Consider the following 21,138-nt stretch of genomic DNA (forward strand, 5'->3'; position numbering starts at 1 on the left):
CTGATCCCGCCCAGCTACAGAGGCCCAGGAGGGTGAGGCGGGCAGTGGAGCCTCCCTGGACTGGGGGAGGCAGAGGTTGGGGCCCAGAGCCCTGCCTTCCTGATGGAGTAGGCCCTGAGGTGGGGGTGAGGCCCATCTCTCCTCCCCTTCTCCCCAGGTCCTGTGTGGGGAAGGGGGAGCAGCCCCCAGTGCTGAGCCCCTGCCGCAGGGCCATGACCGCCTCTCCCTGCAATAAGTGAGGAGACAGCAGCTATTAATATAAGATGAGTTCAGGGGCTCGCAGCTTCTGTAGGCTGGAAAACAGGCTCCCGGGGCCGGGGCTGCGGCAAGTCTCGTCTGTCATATTCTCTGCTGGAGCCTGGAGCCCGCCAACTCTGCATCTCACAGCTCCTTACATGGGCACGTGCACACGGGCACACTCTGGCTGTTCAGAGAACACACACATGCACACTCACCCACATGTGTATACCCAGATGTATCTGCAGACTGGCACACACACTTGTGCACATAGGTATATCGTTGCACACATGTACACAGACCATGTTAACTTCATGTGCACATGGTTGCATGCAGAAACATATACTTAAATGTGTATCATGTCCCTGCACACATGTATACACACAAACACACTTACCTTCGTATACACGTGCACACGGGTCCAAGACATGCTTGCACACCCAGATGCATTTGCACAGCATTGCACACCCACATATGTGCAGACACGGAAACTGCACGTGTATACAGATGCTATCCATAGGTATGAACATACGTTTGCATACAGGACCACATTCAAGGACTTGAGGCATGTACATGCCCTTGTGCACAGGGTACAGTCACACAGGCTCCCCACTGCTGTCAATGCTCAGCGATCGTGAACTCACAGGCAGACCATTGGTTTCTAGCACCATTGGGCTGGCTCAGCCTCCCCTCCCTGCCTCTGCCCTCCCCCAGCCACATGGTAGGCAGCTCTTGCTCCTGCCAACCCCAATGCCTGCCTTCGGCTTTCCACCCCCCAAGGGCCCCCAGATCCCTGATTAACCCCCTCGCTAATTGGCCACCAGCCCCTTGACTTTGCTGCAGGCCTTCTCGGGAGCTGGGAGCAAGAGGCTGCAAATTGGCCAAGCAGTATGGGTCTGGGGAATAGAGTGGGGAGGGGGGCATGGGGTGTGCTGTGATCCCAGTGGCTGGAGCCAGGCAGGGCACCCCTGATACCAGGGCTGGGGGGAACACTAGTGTCATAGTCTCTTGAGAGGGCATTCCTCCGATTCATGTGTATATGGTCCCATGAAACCATCCTTCAGGCACCTTTACACACACTTACCAGTTGTGTGCATGGTCATGCCCCACTCCACTTCTTCATACAAATGCATGTGAGCATTTGCATGTACTCTCAAGTACACATGAACAAACCCAGTAGGCATGCACACAAAATCTTACATGTACATAAATTCACCTGCCAGACATGCCAAGACCATTTATATATGTACACCCAAACACACCTCACCTCTACGCACAAATGCAGTCACGTGTACGGGGCTTGCAAATACATACTTCCATGTTACACATGCCTGAGTGTACTCCTAAGTATACCTGCAGGCACGCAAGAACATACACCCACATATTGAGTGCACACTGGTGGAGTCCAGGCACACATGCACAACCCACTCACATGTGTGGACATACTTGGATGAACAAGCTACTAGGTGGTCATGGCACAGGGAGAAACCCCTTTAGCTCCCTCCGGCTTTGCAGGGAAAAAGCTTCAGGTTAGCGCAGTCTACTGGTGGGGGTGGGGAGTGGTGGAACCCACTCACTTCCAGGTTGCTTTTTCCCACCTCCACGTTAACGCCTAAGCCTGGGACCTCCTCTGAGTTACCCTCAGCCTCCAGGGCTCCTGGACAGAAAGGCAGAGCTTCTGGCTTTAGCCTCTGTAGCTCCTGTCTCCAGGCCTAAGTCCATAGGGTATTTTACTCTTCTGTAGGCAGCCTGGGGCATTGGAAAGAAGAGAGTTTATATTTCCATGCCTGATGCCTACTTGCTGTGTGACTTTGGGCAAGCTGCTGTGCCTCTCTGTGCCTTGTTTCCTCCTCAACTGTAAAATAGGAATAAAAAGCTGTGTTGTAATCCTCCCAGGACTGGTCTGAGGAATCCATAGGGTCATGTTTATGGATGTGCTTTACTCATGGAAGGGTTTCCTATATCATGGTCACCTCCTCACTGAATAGGTGAGGAAGCTGAGGCTCAGAGAGGGAGCAGCAAGGTGGGAGCCTGAAGACCTGACCTCTGACCTCAGCCAGGAAGTCTGCTCCTCTTTCAATACCTGTGAGAGTGTGAGCAAGCGTATGCAGTTCCCGAGGTAAGGGCGGAGGTGGCTACCTGCTGAGGTGGGAGCGTGCGCATACAGGACCCCTGCCACCACAGTACTGAAAATTCTACCACGAGATTCCTTTGGGTGCTGGAAGCAAGGATTTTTTTTTTTTTTTTTTTTGACTTCCAGCTTCCTCTAGACACCCTCATTTCTTGGGGCTGATGGGCAGTCCAAGGTGAGCTAGGAAGAAACCAGCTGACAACCACCCCCAGCAGAATTGACAGGAAATAGTGCCAGGTTGCCCTGGCCACTGGGCGGCCAGGAGGGGGCAGTGAGGAACTGGCAGAGGCAGTGTGGAGGGAGGGGTGACTCCCGAGGACTGTGTGGTTTGCCTGCGATTATGTGTTCCTGTAACTGTGTGCTGATCTGTGCCCTTGTTTGCACAAGGGCGGGGCTGTGTGCGGTGTGTGCAAGGTCTCCAGGCCTGTGATCTCCGGTGTGCCCACTCACGTGCGCAGGTGTGTATTTACACGTGTACATGTGAGTGTGCATCTGAACAAGTGTGTGTGCACGTACTGAGCAGGGTGTGTCTGTGGGAAGCCCCAGTCCACACCCAGGGAAAGCTGATGGTACAACTCTGGTGTCTATGGTAGCTGGGTCCTCAGTCCAGCTCACTTCATTTCAAAGCCAAGAGCAAAATTAACCATCGCCTGTAAAACCGGGCACCAGGAAGTGGGGTAAACAAGAACGGAAAACCTGTGACATGCCCCCTACGGCACTAAAGACGATTCTAGATGGAGAGAGGCTGAAAGCTGTTTAGGTTGCAGGAGCTCTGGCTGCAGACCCACGTGCTGGAGAACCGTGGCTTTGCCGCTGGCCGGTTGTGTGATCTTAGGCAACTCACTTAACCCCTCTGAACCTGTTTTCCGCATGTGTAAAATGGAGGTGAGGGGGAGGCTTGCCTCCTAAGGTTGAAATAAAGTGTATGCTGTCCTGGGCAGGTAGTAGGCACTCAGCAAACGCTGTGTCTCAGGACTGGCCCAAGAGGTGAGGCGACTTGCACAGGGTCACAGCTCCAAGCGGAGGAGCTGGAATTTAAGCTCGGGCCTCCTGCTTCCCAGAAGCACATTCCTTCCCTCCAAGTCCGCGGCAAGGGCGGCTCCCGACACCACCATTTTGTCTTCTCCAGGGGCGGGCGTCTGGCTGCCTGTCAGTCACCGGCCTTGGGAAGCCAAGTGCTGACTAAACACAGGCCTGAGCAAGAGGGTGGAGCGAGGGGATCTGCAGGGGTGAGCTGGCTCCCGAGCCCCCTCCCCTGCACCCCACCCCCGGCGATGAGCTCAGAGCGCTGGCGCAGCAGTTGCTGACAATTCAAAACTTCTGCCCCCTCTCCTGGGACACCAGTGGGTGACTCTCTCTTTGAACAGCAGGCGTCACCAGCAGTCACCGACCTTGCTCCTGCCCCTCTCCCAGGCCACCCTACTGCTTCTGCTGGGCCTGGACCTGGGGTGTCTGTTCATAAATTACCCCCAGGGACAGTTACCCGCAGCAGCTGTGTTTGGAACAACCAACAACCGTTGCTTCCTGGGTAGGTCAGTTTTTTGGGTCAGAATATAAACCCAACCCCCTCACCCGGGAGAGGGGGGCGTGAAGCAGCCTAAACCTTTTATCAGATTCCATTGTAAATCGTTCTATTTAAGGTAAGCTGCTTGGGTCTGAGGCAGACAAGATGCCGGCCAGATGTTGGGAGGCAGCATCAGCATTCAGCCTGTGCTCCTCTCCTGCCCGGCGCAAGGAGTTGCCAGCAGCTCGCCGGCAGCTCGTCTCCCCTGGTCCCGGCTCACTCCCCTCAGCTGAGGGGGCCTAGGGATCTGGGCCTCTAGGTCCTCCAATTTGGGTTTCCTGCTAAATGAAAATGGTTCCCGGCCTTCATTCCCACCTCCCACCTCCCACACAAGGGTGCCCCACCCACACCCCAAGGCCTCCTGCCGGTGGAGCCCACCCACACTGCATATCCCTCCGGAGCTCTGGCCACCACCTGTGGCTCTCCATGCTGCCCTTCTAACCACTTCTCCCATTAAACAGACACACACACACACCAGAGGTGGCTGAATGGCTACAAAGACTTTATCAAATTATTTAAAATGTTGGCATTTATGTATTCCCAACTGTACAGAGATACATGGAATCTTCAGGTCACTGGGGAGCTAATGTGGTACACACATGAGCCTGGCAGGAAAGCAAATGACACCAGGCTTGGAGCCACAGGGTTTTAAAAAACTGGACATCGTTCTAAGGGAAAGGGTCGCTTCCGGGCGTTGGCTTAACCCCACTCACTGCTCAGATCTCCAACTGAAGCTCCTTTCCCATCCTCGGGACAAAGGGATCCATTTTCAGACTGTATCCCCACTACACGTGCTCACGCCCTAAAATCTTGATGTGGCAAACACACTCAAGAATCCACTGGAATAGGTCCTTATAAATGTTTATATCAGAGAAAAGAAGGCACTTCGGGAGCTTTACGGCTCACTCTCCTACATGTACATCATTCTAGACAGAAAGTAAAAATTGGTTAGTTTCTCAAGTGAGTCAGTCAACTGAGTAGAGTTAATACAATAACAACATTGTTCCCTAGTCCTCACTGAGGCACAGAATGAGGTGCATTTCTGGGCAACACCTGGTCCCCAGGTCAGCTGGACCCAGCAGAGCTCAAAGCCTGATGCGTCTAGGAGGCCTGACTTGTCTCTAGAGCAGAAGTCCCTGGCCTGGGAGCACTGCCCCCATCCCCAGGCCCTAAGGTCCGGGATGGCGCTGCGGTGGGAGGCAGGCTGAGCGCAGAGCTGGGACACGATGGGAATGCTTAATTTAAGCAGGGTCACCAAAGCCACAGAGACCTCAATCTGTCCGAGCTGGCGCTGCAGAGCCAGAGGTTCGGCGCCACGAGAAGAGATTTCCCATTAGCCCTGACAACACCGCCTCAGCTCTGCAGTGACATTGGCCAGGGTCGTTTCTGAGGGCGCTCCAGCTTCCGGAGGCAAGGCGAGCTGGAGCGTGGGCCGGCTGCTCTGAGCCTCCGAGGGATAAGGAGCCTGCCCCCTCCACGAGGCCACTCCTTTGGAATGTACTCATCTCACCACCTGGGCAAAGCCACCAGTCTCTTCTGACACTGTCTACTGGAAGCTGGGCCCCTGGGCCACAGGAATGGGGACAGGTCCCCTGGGCTGAGCAGACCAGGGAGGGAGGTGGCTCCTTGGTTTCAGTGCCTAAGAGTCCTCATGGGCCATTGTTCCGTACTCTTAGCAGCCTCAGCTCAGTGTAAATAATCACTAAACTTTGCATTCTACAATTACAGGATTCCAAAGACACATGATGACCTGCATAGGGTCCTTTATCATCTTAAAGGGCTCTGGGTTTAAAGAAGCATTTTTTGGGGGGTGCACATATGCATAAGTAGAGCCCAGAGGGCCTCTCGGCTGACTGGGTCCCAGCCCCCCCAGCTGAGGAGGCTTCGCAAGGCCGGCTGCTACAAAGCGCCAGGCTTGGCTGCATAGATTTTAATGAGAGCGTCAGGCAGAGCTGTGCTGTTGCTCTCCGGGACTTGCAGATCATTACCAAACCAGCTGTAGGATGAGAACACAGCACATCGAAACCCTAGGAGGTCACTGAGCTAATGATCTAATCCTACCTTCCGCAGGCAGTGCCCCTCCCCACCTGCTCCTGCCCCCAGCCTTTTCCATGGTGGACTCTGTCCATTCCAGAAGCCAGGCCAACACCGCCCCCTTCAAGGTCAGAGCAGAACGATAGCAAGTGGCACTAGCTACCCCTTTTTCCGGACAGGAAGGGGGTGGGGGTAATTTAGTCAAAGCCATGAGGCGCAAACCCTGGCCTGGAGAGGCCCCAGGACTCCTATTTGGGAGAACTACTGCCCTCCACCTGCCTCTCCAGCCACTGCTGGGCTGCAGCGGGAGCACTTTCCATGGCCATTTTAGGGCTCTGAAGAATGAAACTTCAGCTTCCAAAGTGCAAGGTGGGAAGCAAGGAGGGGCACACGCAGCCCTGTATGCTCAGCACTAGAGCCAGGTGCCGGCCCCAGGACAGACCCACGAGCGCTGGGGAGAGGGTGGAGGGCGCTCAGCCCCAGCAGGAGGGTTTGCTGACCCCTGCAGACTCAGTTGCCAGGGTTCAAGGAAAGAGGGCGGGGGGAGCATCCAGCCAGGGCACAGCGGCAGTACCCATGATTACACACTCTCCTCAAGCCGGAGGGGTTTACGAGGGCTTTGGCAATTACTACAACCATTTGCTGTGCTGAGTAGAGACAGATCCAGTTTCTCTTTGTTTCAGGGCTCTGAAAGCAGGAGAAGCCAGGAGAAGCCGGTTTCAGCATTAAGAGGCTACACAATAGTTAGGGCAGAAGAGAAGAAACCTCACTGCTGGCCAAAGTTGACCAGTTTTTTTCCTGAATAATAGCACCTGTGTATTAGCTCTGGGAAAAGGAGGGAGCGAGGGAGGGGACATTGCTGTGTGTAGTGAGGAGGGGAGCTGAAAAAAGACCCAGAGGCCCTCTGCTTTTCAGCCCTCCTCACGGCTGCCAGGCCCCCCAGGCAGCTAGCTACCTGTGGTGGCTGCCAGCCTGAGGGACTGAAGTTTCTACAGTTGGCAGAACCTATGCTTAATTGGTGAAATAAAAGGGGGAGGAGTTGAAGAGGAATTGAAAACAGCACCTGTCAAAGCTGCCCACTCCTTTCCTTCTCTCACTACTTCTGGTCCCCCAGAAGGGCAGCTCCCAAGGCCATGTAGTTGGCTGGTGATGGCAAAGGGGAAGCAAAGCACGACAATAGAAGCCATAAGGGTGGAGCAGCACTGACAGGCCTGGCACAGGCCCTGAGCCCTCCTGCTGGGACCCCCACCTATGGTGAGATCTGGAGCAGCACAGAGCCAAGCCGCTCTGCTCAGGCTCCAGCAGGTGCCCACTATTTGGTCCCAGAAAACACAGGGGACTTGGAATCAGGAACTTGGCCTCCAGCTCTGTCACCATCCATCTGTGTGACCTTGAGCAAGTCACTTCCCATTTCTAAGACTTCAGCATCATCAAGAGGGTAGGACTCAAGGAGTTTCATGGTTCTTCCAATCCTGCACTTCCAAATCTCTACGCGTGGCTCCTGATAGCCAGCAGAGGCCCAGATCCCTGTGTGTCAGGGCTAGTTTGGTCATGCGTATTAGAGGTTAGAACTGGGCTGTGGTGCCTAGAGGCACCTGGTGGCAAGGAAGGGGCATTTAAGGGACACTCGAAATCATACTCAGGAGAGGGAGCTTGGGCGGGAGGCAACCACCTCAGCCTTTAGGAAGGCCTCGTTTCTGGGCAGAGGGATTAAGACCTTCTTTAGAGGCTCGATGGCTCCTGGAATAAAGGGCGTAGAGACACAGAAACCACTTAGCGGAAGGCAGCCTCGCCCTGCTCATCAGGGCAGAAGGGTGCGGGGTCTGGCTGCTGGGACATGTGGCCTGCGCTGCCCTCTCCATGCATGGGAAAGGGGCCAGCTGTGACCATGCAAGCTTTAGGGAACGGAAGGTGGCTGGCATTATTCGAAGTAGTTGAGGGCAAGGATTTGGGGAGAAGACCACAGTTAAAAATGACTCCTAGGAGAAGGCACCAACTCCAATTTAAACCCAATCAAAGGGATCAGCTTTGGGGTTTTTCCTTCTCTTCAATATGCAACAGTCTCTTAAAGGGAAGAGGGAACGTCTCATCTCAGCTACTGACCCTCAGGGGCCCCATGGGGCCTGACTAAGGGAGCTGGGGAACACATGCTGATTTGGAGGAAGCACTTGGATTTATCTTTGGTTGCTTCAGGGAAGGCTTTGGCCCCTTGAAGTTCTTTTTTTCCTCCCTTTTTCCCCCCATGGGACTGTTGGGGTAGGCATCAAAGAAGGCAGACAGGAAGGAAAGAAAAGAGGTGGGCAGCAGGCGGCAAGAGTTAATCTGACCAGTCGTCCTCATCAAACTCTGAGGAGTCGTCTTCTGAGTCGCTGTACTCAACAGCGATGCGACGTGACAAGATAGTGGCCACGTCATTGCCCACAACATCTCGCTTCTCTTGTTCCTGCTGCTCTTCAACCCGGCGCAGCTGAAAGCCTGGTGGGAGAGAGAGAGAAGGGTTCAGGAGGTGAATCAGTCTCAGAACCATCCAGGACGGAGGAAAGGGGAATGGCCACTGGTGTGTGTAATATGGGAAAGGACAGCGAAAAAGAAAGATCCTCTGGGAAAACAAAGAGGGAAATGGGAGGCAAGAGAAAAATAAAGATGGAAGTTTATGAAGTGGTAGCCCTGGTGCTACAAGTATCTGAAAGGAAGCCTGCCATTCTTCCCAGTGTCCAGCTCTCAGGCTGGTGAGGACAGTACTTCTCATGGTCTCTCAGCAGGGACTGGCCACCATGCCCCATCCAGAAGGCACGCAGCCTGCCCAGTTCACCGATTACCACAGAGCGCAGCTGCCCGAGGTGGTCTCTTCTAGACAAGCCCTCAGTTCCTTGAGAATCACAAACAGAAGAAACTGCTCTAGCCCCTTGGGAGCAGACCTGGCCTCTGACAGAAAGAGAATAAAAGCTCCATGAGAGTGAGACGATGATGAGGGAGGGGAGGCAGGTGAGGAAAAAGGAGACAAAAGAGGGATGGGGGAAGAAGAAAAGAGGGAGAAGGAAGTGGTAAGAAAGGGAGAAAAAGAGTAGGAAGGACATGAAAGGCAAAGAAGTGGAGGACAAGGAGTGACTGAGTTCAGCTGAAGAAGTACCTTCTAGGACAGTGACTCTTATTTCCTCTGGGTCACAAAATGGACGCAAAAACACAAAAAACATACATTTTCAAGGAGTTCAAAGATCCCAGGTTAAGAATTCTTTACTCTAAACCAGGGTGGAAAGAAATCTAAATGTCTGTATTTTTAGGGTGATGTCTGTCTTCAGGCGGACGCAAGGCCCGAGGTCCCAGTCTCTCCCCGTCCAATGAAAGCCATCCCTTAGGAAGGGCACAGAACGCCTTCCCCACCCTCCAGTCAGTCACCCCTGCTGCAGAAAGACAAGGCTCCACGGTCCCAGACCCACCACTAGGACCTACCTTGACGGATGGCTGAAAGCAAGTCGCTGCGGGCATCGCTCACAGGAGGCAAGGACGACTTGGATTTGGGCGTATCAGAAGGTGGTGGTGGGGGCGCAGGCTGGCCATCTGCACCACTGCAAGGGGGCGGAGGGGGTCCCGGGGGAGGGGGCGGAGGGGGCGGAGGCGGTGCTCCTCCTGCTGCTTGGGACAAGGGTGGGGGTGGCAGAGTTGGGTAGTCAGCTGCCGGCGGTGGGGGAGGAGGGGGAGGGGCAGCAAAATCGGGGTGAGGCGGGAAAGAGGGGGGTGAAGGTGGTGGTGGGGTCCCTGGGGATCCAAATCCTCCAGGTGGGGGTGGAGGTGGGATGCCCATGGCGGGAGGTGGAGGCGGAGGGGCAGGTGGAGGAGCAAAGCCGGGTTTGGGGCCTGGCGGAGAGCCCAGAGGAGGAGCTGGTGGTGGGTGGCTTGGGCTGACCACACTGGATCTTTTGAGTCCAGCTAAGCCAGACCCCCTTTGGTTGTTGTCTGCTGGGTAGCTAAAAGGACAAAGCAAAAAGACCCACCATCACTTTCAGGATGCAAACGTCCACCTACAGTTAAGCGAATCTATAAGCCTAGGTTTATTTTGGTTGACTGTATCATTTCATTTTGGCTCAAACAGAAAGAAGAACCTGGGAACGGTCAGAACAGACCAACAACGAAATGGGCAGCCTTGTAAGGCAACGAGCTTCCCATCAACAGAGAAGTAAGCAGAAATTGAGAAAAACTACCCGAAAGAGGTGGACTTGGGATTTCTCTATCAGGTGAGGGCTGGCCAAGACCACCACTCAGGTTCCCCTCAAACCTTTCAGCTCTCCAAGGGAAGGCACCCTCCTGAACCTTCCTCTAAAAAGAACAGTCAATTTGGTCCTGGAGCCAGGACTAAGAAAACATGCAAGAAAGAACTGGAATAAAAATTCAAACACCACCCACCCACCAGGCTCTGTCCCTCAGGCTATTAACATTCACCAGATCTTGTGAGGGCAGGAAACCCAAGCTAAGCTAACCAAACCTGAGTGGGGTACAGATTTAGGTGAAGGCACCTTCAGTGTTCATGTGGAAAAACTTAAGAGAGATTGCAGGGTCTGAGGGGCAACAGAGACAGGAAATGAACCTGCCATCAGACGACCCAGGTTGAGAGGATCAGGGCGCACCTCTCCTGGGTCAGGTGTGCTCGGCTGCAGCTGCAAGGTCTCAGGTCATGTGTGAAGCTGAAAGGTTTCTTTTTCCACCTTTGTATCTGCCCTGCACTAATAGCTACTCCTTAGAAAAAGCATCCATTTTGGAATTTTCCACAAACTACATGCCTTAGATGCATCTGACAGGATAACCGGCAGGAAGTGACTTGGGAGACAGGAGATTTGGGATTAGTAGGTTTCAAGAGCCCAGAAGAATGGGGCGGGGGGTGTGGGAGAGGGGGAAGCTTAGAGCACAGCTTTAGGTCTCCATCTGAGGGGTCCTCAACATATCCAATCTCTGAACAGTGTTCAAGGCGAAAAGCATACAAGGCATCAGAAAGGGAAAAGTAACTGTGAGGAAACACTGAAATCCAGTCCTCGAGCCCTTGTCAGCCATTACTTGCTAACTCTTCCCCTGTATACCTCTGCCAGGAGTATCAAAATGGACAGATTTTGAGTTCCATCTCTCTTTTCCCTTTGTTTCATTCTTTCTGGATTCTATCCAACAGTGAAATGAACCAGAAGCAGCAGGAGAGAAAGGTGACTGTCTCCTAGGTTCCTACATTACTGAACAGGTATCTGATAAATGCTTTATGGCCTGGTTATACCACTTCAATTCATGCCGAGTTAAAGCTAAGTAAAACACACGAGGTAAGTTGGTGATTTCTATCTTTCAGGTATCGCTAGTAGTAAAGAATACAGGCTCTAGAGTCAAACTGACCTGCTTTCCAATCAGGTTGGAACCTGCCTCTTACTAGCTCTGTAACCTCAGGTAAGTTCATTGACGTCTCTGTGCCTCGCCATTTACTCATCTGTAAAATGGGTACTTTTCTCAAGAGGACTCTTGTGGCGAATTAAGTAACACATATACTGTTTGGTCTAATGCCCGGCACCTTACAAACACCTGATAAATGTTAATTGTATCTATTACCTAGACAGATTTGCCTGAAGTTATTTTAGTGGTCCTGTCCTGTATTTGGAACTCATTTTGTTCTTGAGTTTTTAGCCATCCTGAGTAGATGAAAGAAGTACCGCCATTTACCTGAATTCTGCTGGTGGGGGAGGCAAGCTGTCCTCAGAGAAGGAAGAAGGTGAAGAAGCGGAGTCTGACTGTGGTGGTGGAGGGTAGTGGCTTGCATCCACGTTTTCAACAGAGCCGATGCTGCCATTTTGGTACACCAACGTGGGAGGATACCTGACAATGAACCCAATGCAAAAACTATCATTTACAAAGTCTGAGTAGCACTGTTTTCTTAAAAGACCCCACAAAGATGTATCTGATAGAAAAACTATTAGGAAGAAATAAAATCAGTATATCCCCCATATAGTTTTTGCTATACTGAAATTTTATTTTAGGACTAAATATTCTGTTGTCACTATCTCCCAGGTGTTTCTGCTAGATTGTTTGTAGGAATGGGACTCAACCCAGATGATCAAAACCATGCTATTCCTTTCGCAGTGTTGGCCTTGTCAAACCCAGCAGTTCTTTCAAATTCTCTCCCAAATGTTAGGAGCAGTCTATACCCAAATCCCAAACTCTGTCTTGTGGCAAAGGGCAAAGCCAAGCCCCAAGGCTAGTGAGCTGCAAACACGTGCCTGGCACACAGCCTGGTTTTGAGGTCGGCAAGCCTCTGGAGTGCTCATAAGGCCAAGGAGGCATTTGATTGCAAAACCAAGCTGAGGACAAATGCAAGGTGTTGTGTGGTAGTTAGACGTGCTCTCTCTGCCAGGTCTCTTATCAAACAAAATGAGCTGCTGATTAAAGCAGGGTGCTAGGGCTTGCCTCATGAAAACCTGCCCCCTCAGAGCACGGGGTCTTGGGTGAATTTGCTCTGGGTGAACAACAAACCTCCAAATAAGCACAAATACACCAAGCAGCAGCTAGCAGAATGTGGTTTGTTCTGCTTTACCTGCCCCCTTTTCTTTCCACCATTGTTGGGTTCTAAAGAACACATCTAAAATAGACTCCAGGGAGAACAGAGTTGGGGGGATCTAACTGAATCAAATGATGCTCTGACGTGGAAAACCCCCCAAAGCCTGGAGTCTGATAGGACTTTACAGGTTCGCCAACAAGCATGCCCAGGAGACCAACCATGCAGCCCAATCCAAACCTCTTGGGCAACAGGAAAATGGGAGGCAAAGTCCTTATTTTTACCACCCTCATTCCACCAAAAAAACAAAAAACAAACAAACAAAAAAACACACCCCACCACCTCAAAAAACAAACACAAAATAGTTGGTATATCCTAAACTTGCAAGCTTCTGGCCTCAGAGTCACTGAACCTATGAATGACAAGGGCCTGTCTGAACAGGATGGGACCAGAGAATAAAATGGCCCTTTGGGGGGAGGAGGGGGACAATAAGGGAGATACCCTCGGGGTTGATTTCCCTGTAGAAAGAAAGGTTCGTTTTTCCTCTCACCATCTTCATCATTCTTTAAAACAAATCTCTTAATCCAGGAAGAACAGTGTCAGAAGTGTCAAGATTTTTAAAAGTCAAGATTTTCATGGTAGAGTTATTTCTAAAAGCAAGAACAACTCAACTCTTTCCTTTTATCATTCCTGGACACCCGGCATGGGCTGGCATAGTTCTGACAGCCAGGATGCAATGTATTTAGGGGGGAAACCAGGGCGACATTCATGCCAGGCAGTCGTGGTGACTTGGCTTTGAATGTCACACAGGTCGGACACTAGGATAAGCATCAACCCAAGCTTTAAAACCATTTTCCCCCCTTTTAAACCTCTAGTGTGATTTGGTATTGGGAAATGGGGTCACACTGACATCTACTATTTCTCCATGGAGATATATAGCCTCAATACTGGCCGAGTGACCTTTCCCACACTGTCTCTGAGGTCTGCTTTCAGTCCCTTGGCCAGCCTCTCTCCCGAGACTGACAAAGGCTGACTGAAAAGTTGCTTTGGTGATGTGCACAAATTCTCTGCCTCGCCCTCCCCACTCCTGTGAAACGCCCGGCTCTTAGGCACGACCTTCAAATCAGTGCTCTGGAGGCAAAGGGCTCCCAAGACCACTTTTCTCCCCTTCCCAATCTTTCCTTCGAGGCCCTTAGAATACCAGTGTCTGGCAGAGTAAGGGCACTAGAAGCCATGGTTTTCTTTTCCAGACCACTTTGGTCACCTCATTTAAATTGCTGAGTCTTGATTTATTTAGCACATTTTAATCACCAGATGGATGCACTTTAAAGTAGCTGATTAACAATGGTATTGATCTAAGCCGCACAGCCAGACGTCAGTGGGTGTGAAAGGTGTCACACCAGAGCTGTCAGACCATTGCCCCCAGGTCCCCAGCCCCTTCAAAGAATGATGATACCAATAGTACAAAAGCATCACCTACCCCGAAGGCCCCAGCTTTTCTTTGGATTCCACAAATTCTTGTCCCATCTTCATTTTCTCCCACTCTTCCTTACGTGTCTTGATTTTACGTGGGTTTACATTCCCTCGATTTGGATTATCTTTCTTTTCTTTCTATAATAAAAAGAAACACAAAATCCTTTGTAAAACATTTTCCAAAGTTTTTCATTAAAATTCCATCCACCTTCATGGACGTACACACGAGGTGAACTGCCTAGACAACATACAGTAACTACAGAATTTATAGAATTACTGAGTTTGAAGTGACCTGGAGGTCACCTAATCCAAACCACCTTCTGGGCTCAAACACATTCACTCAATCCCACATTCAAACACCTCTAGCGATGGGAAGCCCACTACCTCTTTGGGTAACTTATTCATGTTTTTGAGCAGCTCTAACTGTTAGGAAGGTAGTAAATAGCTATTCGTTATTCTCTCTGCCACAAAGGTCAGTCAAGAGAGATGAGAAGTACTGACAGTTGTAGATATCTGGGGCAGATATAAGGAAATCATTAAAAAAACAAAACAACCAATGAAGAGTTCTTCAGCCTGTGCAGCTGCACTAGCCCCTGGCACTCTCTGAGGCCTCCTGGCAGCCATGCTAATGGGATTGTGAGGTTGCAACTGGTAGGTCATATGCTTACATACATCACTGGGACTCTAAGGGGAGAGGAGCATCTCCTGAAACTAGGCCTGTGCCCCCAGCCCGGCCCCGCCCCACCAGTAGTGAAGGTGTTAAACTGCTCCTCTTGCAAATCAAACACTGTAGCGCCTTGTGCTGATCTCTGAGAAATGAGCTGCAAAACTGGCAGGGAAGGGACTAGCCTAGCTTGAGTGTCCAGCAGAGTCAGGTGCAAATTGCAAGAGAAATAAATGGTGAATAGAAAAGTCAATTTCTAAAACTCAGCCTGAATATACTCAATTGTTAATAGCGCTGTGGGGAACACACACATTTTTGGTGTGATTTATACTTTCATCTTGGTTGTGCTTGGAGTGGACACATTTTTTTAAGAGTTTCACCTGGCATCCAAGCAAGCAGCCACTCGGAATGATTACTTCACATAAGACTGGCTTCCTTTTTATCCCCCCCCACAACTGTGCCCACTGATGTGCAGAACAGAGCCCCCTTCCCTCACCCTGTGCTTTCTCTTCTCTTTCATGATATCCTTGGTGTCCTGCAGCATCTTCTCCTTCCAAAGATCAAAGAAGTACGAAGGGTCTGTGTAGAATTTGAGTGCCTCTTTCCCATCGTCCCTGGGATAGAAATGAAGACAAGTAGCTATTAGTAGACAGATGAGCTCCTAACCAAATCCAATATTCCAAATACCTACCATTTAGCAGTTTTTACACTCAGGAATCAAAAAGTCGTTCAAACTGATTGCACATTTCCTCTCTCGTACCAGCATTCCAATGCCCCTTGAATGCCACCTCTTTATTTATCTGGCTTAAGAACCTTAGTCTTATTTTCAGTTTCTGCTGGAGGAATTTGCATGGTCAGGACAAAGAATGGGCTACAGCAGCAGGGATCCTGATTATTTCTAATGATCTGCAGGGACAGACATGTCCCTGAGGATATCCTGTTATCCTGGCACATCAGAGGGGATTTCTGCCACGGTTCCCTTTCCTCGTACCAATTCCTCTGGACTCTAGGAAGCATTAGTGGCTTCCCAGCCACCTGAAACCTGTGCACACACGTATAGCTTCACATGTGTACATATGTATACATATGCACATAAATGTGTATATGTGTGCAGTTGTTAATTCTCTGTAAAACCACGTAACCACAGCACACCACCTTCTTCACCCCTTCTAGAATAGCTCAGCATCTGCCCACACTCCCCTACCACAAGGGGGCCCCATTGAGAACACAGCCAGATGTTTTATGACCACAAGATTTAATTACCATCTCAGTGGCTGTGACAGAGCGCAGAGTGAGTTACTGAGTGTCAATGTAAGGGTTATCTGCCAGACTTGATCCCGGCTGGAATCCTGCACTTTGGTATAAGTCTCTCTCACTCTCCAGAAAGCATGTGCTTAGCAATGGACATTTAATTTTAACACTATTCTGAACTGAAAAGAATTGGAAAGGCAGTTCTTCTCCCTGGCTTCCAATCCTATCACAACACACAGAAAGCATTTCCAAATCATACACTAATGATTTTTATATTGAATCTTGTTCTGAGTTAGCTACACCTCCGCTCATTTCTGTTAGGCCAAATTCAGATAACTGAGAGGAGAATGTTAGAAAGGAAAATGCCATTACCTAAAAGATAAACTGGTCTTAATGGCATGTTTATCCTAACCTACCACACAAACCCTGTACCATATTTCCTTCAATATTATCAGGTGTGTACTCCCTTCTGCCCCACAATGCCTCTGCCCAAATCCAACTAAATGACGGAGGCTGCAGAGTCAAATCTCTGTCCTGCTCTGCTAGCTAGCCCCTTTGAAAGCCAAGGGACAAACATAATTTCACACAACAATACTACAGGATAGATGCCATGTACGGTATCTGTGTGAGAAGCTTCCATGGTCCTATTCCAAGCTCCCTGGACCAGGCGGGTGTCCTTGAATTTCACACACACACATTCTACTTTGCAGTATACCCATGTCTCACAGAAGATATCTGCCTCTAGCTATCTGTAATTACTTTTTACCTGTGGATGCAAGCGAGATAAATATTCGCTTTCTGCCCCTGCTCAGTGGTTATGTGCAGGATGATAACACTGCCAGACCACTGGAGAAGGGCTTGAAGTGGTCTATAGGCTACCTACCTTCTTTTTCAAGTCCAGCCACAGCAGTGTGTAGGTCCTTTCAGAGGGGAATGTTGAAAGGATGTTTAAAACAAAGTGAACGATACTCATTTGGAAGAATGCCAGTTACTCCTTAAGCTGTGGAAGGACCCTCAGGGCCCAGAGCAGCCAGTCCACACGGCTGGCCCCACTAACACGCCCAAACATCTGGTAATCTAGTGGTTTCTGAGTAAGTGGGAGCCTTGCTAGAATGTTGCCCCGGGGATGCATGCTATGGGACTTCCTTGGTTCTAGAATAACTAAATTCCTTGGATGGAATCCAAAATGGACCTGGCTTATACCAAATTAAATCTGCAGCATGCAATGCTACAGCGAACTTTCAATATATATTACATTTACTATGAATTTCAGAAACCAAACAATAATAGGTGACAACTGTTTATGTGGCAAATGTTAGCTTCTGCTGCCACAAGCAACTCTGGGGTAAGTAGTAAGCTTTGATACAATTCTCTGATGTAAACAATGTCTTTAAATAAAAAGACAATCTAATACTGTTAGCCACGGGCCAAAAAAAGAGGAGGAGCTAGCCAGGTTACCTGTAAGGGGTAAGATTGTTGAGAGGTGGAGGAGTATCACAGGTGTTGTATGTTTCTAAGACAGGTACGGGGAGAGAGTTTCTGTCAAAAAGCTTCTGGTCTTGAATGGTAGAGCTTCTGAAGGCCTTTCGGGTGTTGATTCCTTGTAGCGACACTGAGAAGATGGAAGGCATTAGAAAATGGACGACAGGCTATTTGAGCAAACACTGAGTCACACCAGCCGGAGAGGCCTCAGCTGCTACATTTCTTGGCTGCGGCTGTCTGCAGCCAGGTTTTTTTTTTTTTTTTTCTTCTCCCCCTCTGGGGAAGCCCCACAAGGCTGTCAGCAGCCCAGCCATTTCATGACTGAACAAAATGAGGCAACACAAAGGTTTACTATGTGGCCAGATCTAGCAGGCCTCTCCTTAGGAGGAATGAATCTTCCAAGTACTTTTATGGTAGCAAAACAAGATTGGGGGTGGGGGGGGAATCTGAGAAAGAGGGAATTGGGGGAATGGGAGAGAGGGAGTGTGTGGGAGTGTGGTAGAGCTAAAAAGGTTTCTCTACACCACCCCGGCTTGTGTCATTTCAAAGCAGAACTCCATAGGTCTCTGTGATTTCTCCCATCACTTTTTTTTTTTTATAAATCAGGAAAAAAAAAATTCTAAGAAACTGCTCAGCAGAGCCTGCAAATGCTGAGCTCAGCTTCCTTACCTTCTTCTTCCTTGGGATCCAGCTGAGTGACTTTAACTTGTAGGCGGTCGACCCTCTCAGCAAGGGAGCTTACCCGAGAGGCAAAGGTATTTGCCTGAATAAAAAGCTCTCCAAAAATGTCCTCTGCATATTTACCTGAAAGAGCAAAGAAACCAAGTCACTAGTGCATAACAGTGACAAAAATGGTCAGAAAAACTGGCTACTAAAGATCATACTCCCCACCTAGCGATCACCCCTCCTCCCCCCAAGACTGTTTGGGTTATATGTAGGTGCCTGCTCTTGGAGACAGAGACAGACGCCCTCCATAGCTTGGGCACTCTGCATATGTTCTAACAGAGTCTTCTTGGCAAACTCTGAACAGTCATGAAACTCAAAGCAGGCTGAGTAAAATCGAAAAATAAAAATACAAAAATGAGTCCTAGAAGGGTAGACAATATGTCTACCCATTTGCCGACAGCCCTTAGCCACTTGCCCCTCTGTAAAAGCACTTTGTAAAATGGTTCTGGAAAACAGGCTGGGAGTTAGAAGGTCCTTCTAGGTGTCTACAATTAACATGGAAAATAAGAAATTACATCCTCAGTGGAGCCTCGGAAGTACATTGAACAACCATGATGAGTTGTGGTATCTTCCAGGAGCCCTGAACTTACCAGCAACTCACAGCAGAGACTTACAACCTCTTCTAAGGGGTGAAAAGGTTATTTTATGTTTCATAACCTAGAACTTTGAAAGTCTTTGCTCTAGGTTATAATCCTTCAAATCTACATCTCAGGGAACAAGTAAAAAGCTGAAACTTTCAAACCCTCCCTGAAAAACAACATACCAGTGGTCTCTTTCCACAATGTCCTGTTTTTTAGAAAAAGAGTTCCGTATTTCCGTACTTTCAACCCTGGAATGTAAGGAGAATTTGCAGCCAAAGAAACATAACAGCAATTTGACGCTACTTCCATATTGTCATTCCAAGCCACAAAGCACATTCTTGCTAGGAATGAAAAGTGGTGCATACAAACAAATACACCATCTGAGTTTCTTACTTGCAAGGTGAAGGCAATAAGTGACTGTGCTCAACCAAAAGACAATTTCTTTGAGAACTATTTCAAGTAGGCTCTGATTTTTAGTTTCCAAACTTCATTCATGCTTACTCTACACCTGAGGGGGAAAAAATGAGTCCGAAAGGCCAAAACCGCACCTTCAGGGTGACCGGCAGCTCACCTTCCCGGTGTAACCTGGGGCGCAAGGATACGACCAATCAACTGCATATTTTGAACTGCTGGTAAATTTAGTCAATAAGGAGTTTCTAATCAAGGAAAGGAGCAAGTCTTTGCATACTGAATGGTTTTGTGATCTAAACAGCCCTGGGAAGCTCCTGGGCTCAAAGGACTCACACTGGCTAACGAGCTGCATTGCTGAATTTCTTCGTGCTGAGGATCCTATCTGATCCTTGTCCATAACATGGCTAAGTTCCTATTTAAAAACATATTGTATCATGCTTATGCAGGTAATGGAAAATTATGAGTGGAAGGCTAAATGCAACATTATGTATGGAAAATAAACCAGGCTCAAAAATATCTGTTAACCACCCAGCTGTTCTGGAGGAAAAGAAAACCCCAAATTAACTTACCTTTAGGTCACTAAGAGAGTACCCAGGATTTCCTGCTCCTCAGTGAAGGTAGCAGTGATAGTGGGTGTAGAGGCTTAGTGCGGCACAGTGGTTTTCAAGATAAAATCTTACAAAGAACCCCAACATACAAAAAATGGTAACACACAGAAGGCTATTTGAAGAGCGAGTGAGGTGGTGTGAAGGCTTCCCCACCGTCACGTCACGTCAGGCCCTAGGCACACTTAAGAAGAACCATAAGAGGACACATGGAAGAAGGAGTGGACTTCAAACCAGACACTATAGATTTAAGTCTCAGTTCTTTCTGTTTATACCTGTGTATGCTTCAGCAAGTCACAAGCCTCAGTTTCCTCATCTGTAACGCAGGGATAACTATATCTAACTCACCAACATGTCGTGGGATTAAATGAGATGAAAATGTAAGTAGTTACAATGACATTCTTCCTTATATCACTCAACCACATCAGATGACTTTTAAGAGTGTGAATATCGGGCTGGCCCGGTGGCTCAGGCGGTTGGAGCTCCGTGCTCCTAACGCCAAAGGCTGCTAGTTCGATTCCCACATGGGCCAGTGGGCTCTCAACCACAGGGTTGCCAGGTTTGATTCCGGTTCGAGTCCCGCATGGGATGGTGGGCTGTGCCCCCTGCAACTAACAATGGCAGCTGAACCTGGAGCTGAGCTGCGCCCTCCACGACTAAGATTGAAAGGACAACAACTTGACTTAGAAAAAGTCCTGGAAGTACACACTGTTCCCCAATAAAGTCCTGCTCCCCTACCCCAATAAAATCTTTAAAAAAAGAAGAAAATAAAAGGCAGTGTGAATATCTAAATATCCTAAGTTGTACACTTAGAAGAAATTTTAAATATAATTCCAGTCTGTAATTTTCATAGTTTCTATTCTTCAAGTACTGAAAATTATTCCAACCTCTGAAAACAGAACAGTGACACTTATATAGGAGGAAAACAAAGTGCCTTGTTCAGAGTTAAATCTCGCTCAGATTACTAAAATAGACCCCCTATCACATCAGGACATTCCCAATAGATATCACATTTTGCAAAAGATTCCAGAAGCAGTCTTTAATTTTTTTTTCCCTTAGCAGAACTCTTCACATGAAATCTTATATGGAACTGGAACAGGTAAAACTGTTCCAGTTTAACAATGTGAAGCTCCTCTTTTTGAAGTCTGAGTGGGAGTCTTGAAAGCCCCCAATGGTATAGCCCCACTGCACTCAGTTAGAAACCCCAATATCATAGCATGATTTCTTAATAAGCCCACAAGTGGGGGTTCCACCCTTCCGGGGGGTCAAAAGTTCTGGCTGGCTGGATGTGCCTTTATTTCCTAAGATATGGCAACCTGATACGTGAAATACCAATCTCACTGCACTAAGGGAAAATAAGAATTCTGGATATGCTATTACGGAGCAACCCATGGCTGTGGAATTTTTAGTTTTGTGCTTTATCCATTCCATAATCAGACTTTCCCTACTAGACTGAGCACTT

The 21,138-nt window shown here is 49.1% G+C and overlaps 1 protein-coding gene across 3 annotated transcripts in view; it reads right to left on the minus strand.

Annotated features, from left to right (window-relative positions):
- Nucleotides 1-4,413: 4,413 nt before the first annotated feature.
- WASF2 (WASP family member 2) overlaps nucleotides 4,414-21,138 on the minus strand; it is a 70,648-nt gene continuing 53,923 nt past the window's right edge. For all 3 annotated transcript variants that reach the window (XM_033113539.1, XM_033113536.1, XM_033113537.1), the window contains exons 3-9: nucleotides 18,023-18,157; nucleotides 17,330-17,483; nucleotides 15,117-15,234; nucleotides 13,964-14,094; nucleotides 11,655-11,807; nucleotides 9,417-9,931; nucleotides 4,414-8,441 (exon numbers count right to left, since the gene is read on the minus strand). In XM_033113539.1, coding sequence (XP_032969430.1) covers nucleotides 8,284-8,441; nucleotides 9,417-9,931; nucleotides 11,655-11,807; nucleotides 13,964-14,094; nucleotides 15,117-15,234; nucleotides 17,330-17,483; nucleotides 18,023-18,157 — 1,364 coding nt within the window. In that variant the 3' untranslated portion in view covers nucleotides 4,414-8,283. The remainder of the gene's footprint in view (nucleotides 8,442-9,416; nucleotides 9,932-11,654; nucleotides 11,808-13,963; nucleotides 14,095-15,116; nucleotides 15,235-17,329; nucleotides 17,484-18,022; nucleotides 18,158-21,138) is intronic.

This window comes from Rhinolophus ferrumequinum, chromosome 9 (assembly GCF_004115265.2).
Source record: "Rhinolophus ferrumequinum isolate MPI-CBG mRhiFer1 chromosome 9, mRhiFer1_v1.p, whole genome shotgun sequence".
NCBI lineage: Eukaryota > Metazoa > Chordata > Mammalia > Chiroptera > Rhinolophidae > Rhinolophus > Rhinolophus ferrumequinum.